Consider the following 7,727-nt stretch of genomic DNA (forward strand, 5'->3'; position numbering starts at 1 on the left):
GCATTGGCTAAAAGGGGTTGTAGGTAAAAATTTTCAAGTGATGAGCTAATGGCTATGACCCAATTTAGTAGTCCAAGATTGGGTTGGGCTTTAATCAAGAGTTAAGGGATTGGATTAGCAATCAATTTATAAATCAATCTCATGTGTTCAATTTAATTAGAACAGTGAATTCTTGATTGCATGGAACTAGTAAGGAACTCTGAACACTTTATTTTGCAGGTGAACTTTAATGGAAGCTTGTTTCTAATTTACTCTATATCTTAATACGTACAACATTTACATATTTTTACTTTGATTTTATCATTATTGCATAAATTTTACTACTTTGTCGTATTCTCAATAAGAAGGTACTAATAAAGAAGCTGATAACTTGAAATTTTAATTTGAGGCAGATAATAACAAGATCTCGCACAACTATATTTTGCGTTAAATTTATTTCACCATACATACATAATCAAAGTGAGGTATATATGTAATATGTGAAATTTTCAAAATATTGAGATAAGGAAGAACTATATTTTTATATATTGCATATATATACTTCATGCAAATTATATACTCCATATTATCCATGATATGAGACCATCATAGTTAATGTTACCTATGTCTCAAATTACAATCCTTAATAAAATGTTTAGTCCCAACAAACCTGAACTAAAACTTAAGCCACAACATATTACATTTACAGTTTAGACAAATTCAAAGCTAATAGCGTGTACACAAATGTTTACACATCATCAAATATGTATGATATGCCATTACATGCACAAAACATCTTCCATGCACGAATTGCCAAGTGCCTACTTCACAATTCATAAAGATGGTATGATTTATTACTAACAATATAATTAAGTAGCATTCAAAATTTTTGGTTAGAAAAATGCTTGGCCTATTAATTACTTGTACAAAACATATGCAATTACCTTCAAATTCTGATTTCAATAGATCACTAAACAATTGTATTTTCAAACGATGATTATTAAACTCGAAATTAAAATGTCACCTAAACAAAGACCGGGTAAACTTCATTAAGTAAGTACTAATGATAATGTTGACGAATCAAAAGAAGAAGGCGTCGACTACGTCGTTGGAGAACTGGATTTTCTTTTCTATCATGCAACGTCGTTTCACCTCTTTCAATAGAAGGTGAAACAACGTCGTCCTCTTCAAGACCATCCAATAAATCTGAATCTTCGGGGGTAAATTTGACTACAGAGTTAATTTTACCTTTCTCTCTACTCTTAGCTAAAACCACTTTATATTTATCATACATCTTTCGATATCTCGCGTTGACTTTCCTAATAATTAAAGTTTTCATCTCGTCTCTTAACTTTGTATCTTGTACAACCCATTCCACCTGCTTACGATACTCCTCCTCAAAGTCAACGTTAAATCACTTAAAACATTCTTTGACTTTATCAAGAGAAATCTCCACCGTTAGATCTTTTGGTAATGAAGATATCACTCTACCCCACCCCATCCTTTCCTAGTTTGCAGCATATTGTACCACTTTAGAGGAATTTTTGTTTACCCATTTTTCCCCTAACACGTTATATAGTTTGGTAGAATTTACTTTTGTTACAACATATTGAAGATTATTTGCTAAGAAAAGGTATGAAAGTTATGCATCTTTGTAAAGCTCTGATTTACTATCTAGCTTACCTAGTAATATCAATATTAACCAGGAAAAATGTAATTCCACAGGAGACGACATTGTTTCACCTTCAAAACAACTCTTTGGTAACGACAATTGTAAGCTTATTGGATAATCTGTGAGGATTTTGTCAAATGCAGAGGCGTGATTAGAAAGATTGACCATGTAGTTCATTTCATATTTGGTTAGGGGTTGGATCCCTCCTCCAGCGACTACACCCTTTGAGGAGTCTTTATACACATGTGCCTCAAAATCTGCTTCCATTGATTTCACGGCTTCAGTTACTCGTCCCATAGAGGACCTTAGATGTGAACGAACAGGTGAGGTGAACTTTGATGAGAAGATCTTTTCGATTTCCAAGGTATCCTCTATCATCCCCTCGTAGAGGGTTAGGAACTTGAAGATTTTATCCGGGGTTTTTTTAGCGTGTTTTGCAAGTTTTCCAGGGATTCGAAATAAAATTAGGGCAGACTCTTTAAAAACATCCGAAAACATGATTTCGTAACGGATGGCAAGGTACATGCAGAAAAAAAATGTTCACAAAGATTCTTCTCAAGGGAAAATATCTTCACACAAACTTTTATAGAATTCAACCATTTAGTCATTTTAGCATCAATATGTCTCCTAATCTAATTTCTGAACTTGTGATTTCTTCAACTTACGTGCACCTAGCTTAAGTAGGGCATCCTCGACGAAAGACCGCCTCATAAGCTTATATATCTTAAGACATTTCTTCCCAAACCGGGCACTCATCATGCGATCCGCTATCAACTTAAGGTTGGCCATAGTAGATGCCTCCTCCGTGGTTGAGTCTTCATGATAATTATTATTTGACCTTATTTTTTTCGTGCTAGAAGTAATCTTGTAGAAATAATATTATATTATATACGTGTAAAAAAATATGAAGTAATAGTTTTAGACTTTTAGCTCATTAATTAGGAAAGAGTGCTAGAAATAATCTTGTAGATCCGTAAAAAAAAAATCTTGTCGAAATGCGTGGACCGAGCGAGGATTTAGCTATCTATCATATTCACATGGTCCCTTGTTTAGTACTCTATATCACTAATTGTAGTCTAATAATTATTGGCTAATCTTCATTATTGCTACCCATTTTCTAACTAGAAAAACGTATTAGGCTAATCAATACAATTATTAATCAGTAATAACTAATAAGTTGGTGTCACTGTCTTCAGATCTAGACATATGCTAGCCATTTTGATGGCCTTTTGCCAAAATAATAAAATCTAGGAATCATATTATCGGCAAGCAACACATCTTAATTCTTAAAGTGTGAAGAATTATTAATTAGCTGAACATGTTATTTGATAGCTCAACTAATTAAATTAGATTTATAATTTTTGTACAAACAAAGTCAATATGTACTTTTCTATACCACGCAATTAATACTCAATGAGATATCTACACTCAATAAGCTGCCAAAATAAAATTCAATAATAAGGGAAAATAAGGAGGAAAGAAAAAAAAATCTAAATCATACTTGATTAGGGGATTTTTCCCCACCAATCACCATCTGACAAGTGGACCAATCAGGTTCCGCCATGTGTCCGTCACATGGGCCAATAGGAGCCTGCCACGTGTCAAGCAATGATCCGTCCACTATGGACCAATTACGACACGACACGTGTCCTTCCCATGACACTTGGGATAACCGGTCACCTAGGCCCAACTTCCGAGGGAAGCCCAATCAGCCCAAGGTTAACCTAAACCTAGATTGACACGTTTCCCGAGGTTATTAATACCTCCCTTAATCCTCATTAAGGGAGATTACACTAAAAACGCAGATTACACACATTAAACACTCTCACCTAGAGAGACCCAATCACTTTAATTTCCGCATTAATTACTCCTTAATCAAGTACTAACTTGACCGTCGGAGGCGGATCTCCAATCATCCGGAGCATCCGTTTGTTTTGCAGGTACAGGTGTCCGGTTCCAGTCTCGGAATTGTAACTCTCCCGCAGGACATCAGAAAACCCCGAAACATCTTGGCGCCGTCTGTGGGGAGAGTACTTCTGAGATGGCATCCACGTTTGTACCGGCTCCTGAAGAGAGACGTCCCTGGACGACCCCCTAGTTCAGTCGGACCGCGATACTGAGAATGAATTTGAAGTTGAAGCTCACACAGCTTCAGACGGGACCCTAAGGGCCCGACGTGCCCGTCATACCGAAAGGAGGGAACGGAAACATCTTCAAACTGGAAGCGAGCCAGCAGGCGCACCGCCTGTTCGGCAGCAGCCGAGTGATGGGTCTGCTCCCATCACAAGGAACGAACTCATGACCTTCATGAGGGACTTCAAGGGAGAAATTCAAGAGTTGATCAACAAGAAGTCGCCTGCTCTGGACAAGGAGCAGTCGGCTAAGAAACCCTCCACTTCACGGAAGAGGAAACCAGTTCAAGGGCGAGAGTCGACCCCTCATCCTAAATCTAGGAAGTGGGAGCCACCTGCCCTTGATTTCACAAAATACCGTTTTCCTATTCCAGGAAATAGGAAACCTGTTCGTCATATTCAGGCGGACGGGTCGAGGAAAACATACACAGACGCTCGGCTACTACTAGAGCAGAAGAAGAGTGACCGATTGTCAGAGTCGGCCTCTACTTCAAACTTCCAAGACAGTCTGCGAAATACCTCGATGAGGCATACTCAGTCGTATCATGAGAGTCAGTCAGGCGGCACCTCCCGTCAGTCCGGCTTTCATAGCGACCAGGCGGTACCAAACTTACCGTTTGTACCGCAACAACAGTATTTTTTACAGCCACCTCCGTTTGGTGGACATGCAGCAAAAAATGTCCAACCTATGGACTGGCAGCTACGGTTGCTTAGACTTGGTGAACAGCCGTCGACCTTCTCCAAGGAAATTACTGAAGCCGCTCAGCCGGCCAAAGTGAAAAATGTATTAGTAGGCGCCTATGACGGCACTACTAACCCAGAAGACCATCTGATGGAATTCACCAACCTGATGTACCTTCAAGGGTTGGATGATCCCACTTGGTGCAAGTGTTTCCCAGCGACTCTCAAAGGAATCGCACAACAATGGTTCGGCAACCTGCCGACTGGTTGTGTAAATAACTTCAAGACGCTTGCTTACTTATTCACCTCCAACTTCGCCATGAACATCCCTGCGAAGAAGACGACCCTTGATTTAGGAACAATTCAGCAGGGCGAGAAGGAGGGGCTTCGTTCTTACATCAGGCGGTTTAACCTGATGAGAATACAGATTCAAGGGTTACCGGATGAAGTAGCCTATACTGACTTTTTCAGAGGTCTCAAAGACGGGTCGACCTTCAAATTTGATTTGGTCCGAAAGAGGGTGGCGACTCTTCAAGAGGCCTTGATTGAAGCGGAAGCCTATATACAGGCGACTGATCTTTGTAGTTCGGTAAAACAGTCAGACGGGAAAAGGTCCGACAAAAGAGAAGGACGACAGAAGCAGTCGTCAAACAAAGACGGGAAGGGAAAAGAGGTATGGGCAACTGATTCCTCTAAACAGCCGTCCCAGAAGAAGAAAAAAGAATTCAAACCATACTCCCCAAAGTATGTGTTTAACAAGGATAGCCAATTTATCCTAAAGGAAATCAAGGGACGGATCTCAATTGAGAAGACGGTCCCCATGAAGGGTTCTGCAAACAATCGGAACCAAGAAAAATTCTGTGATTATCATGAAGATGTTGGTCATCACACCAATGAATGCATCAGTCTCATGCGGTATCTGGACCACCTGGCTGAGCAAGGTGATCTTGACACTTATGTCAAGAAATCTACGGGGAACACTTCCTCAAAAAAGTAGTCGACCAAAAAGAATCAACAGGCCGACAGCTCCGATATAGATGATGCAGTCGTCTACACCATTGCAGGCGACTTCTCAGGAGGCGGCCCCACTATTAGGGGCAACAAAGACAATATCAGACGGTTAGATGTAAATTCCGTTCACCAAGAACGGCCCTCCAAATATTCATTTCCTGAGATTGTCATCACTGAAGAAGATCTAGGAGGGGTAAGAGGGCCGCATGAAGACCCTATCGTTATTGAATGTAAAGTGGCCAACCAGAGAGTTGGTCGAATCCTCATAGATACCGGAAGCTCCTCAGATCTCATCAGTAGCAAATGTCTGTCGAAACTAAAATATCAGACTGATTGCATACATCCGGCATCCCACCCTTTAGTAGGGTTTGGAGGAGGAGTCTTCCACCCAGTGGGACGAGTGGATTTACCCATCCGCCTGGGCGAAAAAGGGGAAGGACGACACATGGTAGTCCGGTTCCTGGTAGTAGAAGAACTCTCGGCCTACAACATGATTCTGGGACGACCAACCCTGAATAATTCCAAGGCTGTTATAATCCCATCTCTTATGTTGCTCAAGTTTGAGAGGGATAATGGAACAGTCGGGTCCCTAAGGGGAGATCAGAGGATGGCCCGAGAGTGCTATCTCTCGGATGTCAAGCCCACTGTTATGGCCACTGGGTCGAGTGGTGGAAAAATAGACCTTGACAATGTCACGGAGAGTGCGCTTGTTCAAGAAGAAGGCGGCAAGAAGAGAAAGGCATCCCAGACAGGGGCCGCAAGAAAAGACAGAAAATAGCAATCATTGGCAGAGGAGCGGTCGGATGAATTCCGCCCTCAGCCAGCTGGTGAGCATACAGACCTGATCTTAGATGACTCGCGTCCTGACAGAACAATCAAGGTTGGGACGACTGCTCTAAGGGACCTTGGTGACGACTTGCACAAACTATTGTAAGAATACAAGGACATCTTTGCATTCGAAGTCCATGAAATGCCAGGCATTAGTCCTGATCTGGCGGTACATAAACTGGTCGTGGATCCGAAAAAGAAGCCGGTACGGCAGAAGAAGCGGAACCATGGCGAAGAAAGAAGTCAGGCGGCAGCCGCCGAAGTTAAAAAATTACTTGATGCAGGGTTCATTCGGCAATGTTACTTCCCAGACTGGGTTGCAAATGTGGTGCTTGTTAAAAAGTCGAATGGCACCTGGCGAATGTGTGTAGACTACACAGACTTAAACAAGGCGTGCCCCAAAGACAGTTACCCTCTGCCTAAAATTGATAACCTGGTCGACTCAACAGCCGGCCATGCTTTGATGAGCTTTATGGACGCCTACTCTGGTTTCCATAAAATTCCTTTATGGAAGAAAGATTAGGAGAAGACGGCCTTCGTCACTGATCAGGGGTTATACTGTTACACGGTCATGCCGTTTGGTCTTAAGAATGCCCCGGCCACTTTCCAGCGAATGATAAACACTGTGTTCTTTGATCAAATTGGGAGAAATGTCGAGGCATATATTGATGATATGATTGTCAAGTCTAAACTTCAGAAAGATCATCTGTCGGACCTCCGAGAAACTTTCGCCACACTCAGGTAGCACCATGTCATGCTCAATCCCAAGAAATGTGTCTTTGGAGTTGAGTCTGGGAAATTTCTCGGATTCCTTATCAATCAGAGAGGAATAGAGGCGAACCCTGAGAAGGTGCAGGCGGTCATTGACATGCAGTCGCCTCGTACCATCCGAGAGGTTCAGAAGTTAACAGGTTGTCTGGCGGCCTTGGGAATATTTCTAAGCCGATCAGGCGACAAATGCCTATACTTTTTCCAGGCAATTAAGAAAAAGGCAAGGTTTGAATGGGGGCCGGATGCTAAGGCGGCCTTCCAGAAATTGAAAGTTCACTTGCATTCCTTGCCGAGGCTGGTCAGCCCTTTGCCCAAAGAAGTACTCTACATGTACCTGGCCGTCTCTGATCATGTGTTAAGCGCTGTTCTCCTTGCTGAAAGAGACGGCTGTCAGCTCCCGGTCTACTTTGTCAGTCATGTACTGAAAAATGCCGAGTTGAGGTATCCCTTAGTGGAGAAATTTGGTCTTGCACTCTTCATGGCTGTTAAAAAATTGAAGCCCTACTTTTTGGCACATGCAGTCGTCGTGTATACAGACCAACCTATCAAGCGGCCACTGACCATCATGGAGTCTTCAGGTCGAATGATCAAATGGGCCATAGAAATACAGAGCCTCGAAGTTATTTTTAAGCCTAGAAAAGCAGTGAAGGGGC

General features: G+C 41.9%; 1 protein-coding gene across 1 annotated transcript; it reads right to left on the reverse strand.

The window, feature by feature from the left end:
- Positions 1–1,621: 1,621 nt before the first annotated feature.
- On the reverse strand, positions 1,622–2,149 carry LOC110683863 (exocyst complex component EXO70H1-like). The gene has a single exon (XM_021860271.1). The coding sequence runs from the start codon at positions 2,147–2,149 to the stop codon at positions 1,622–1,624; it is 528 nt and encodes a 175-aa protein (XP_021715963.1).
- Between the last annotated feature and the right edge of the window lie 5,578 nt (positions 2,150–7,727).

This window comes from Chenopodium quinoa, unplaced genomic scaffold, assembly GCF_001683475.1.
Source record: "Chenopodium quinoa cultivar QQ74 unplaced genomic scaffold, ASM168347v1, whole genome shotgun sequence".
Taxonomy (NCBI): domain Eukaryota; kingdom Viridiplantae; phylum Streptophyta; class Magnoliopsida; order Caryophyllales; family Amaranthaceae; genus Chenopodium; species Chenopodium quinoa.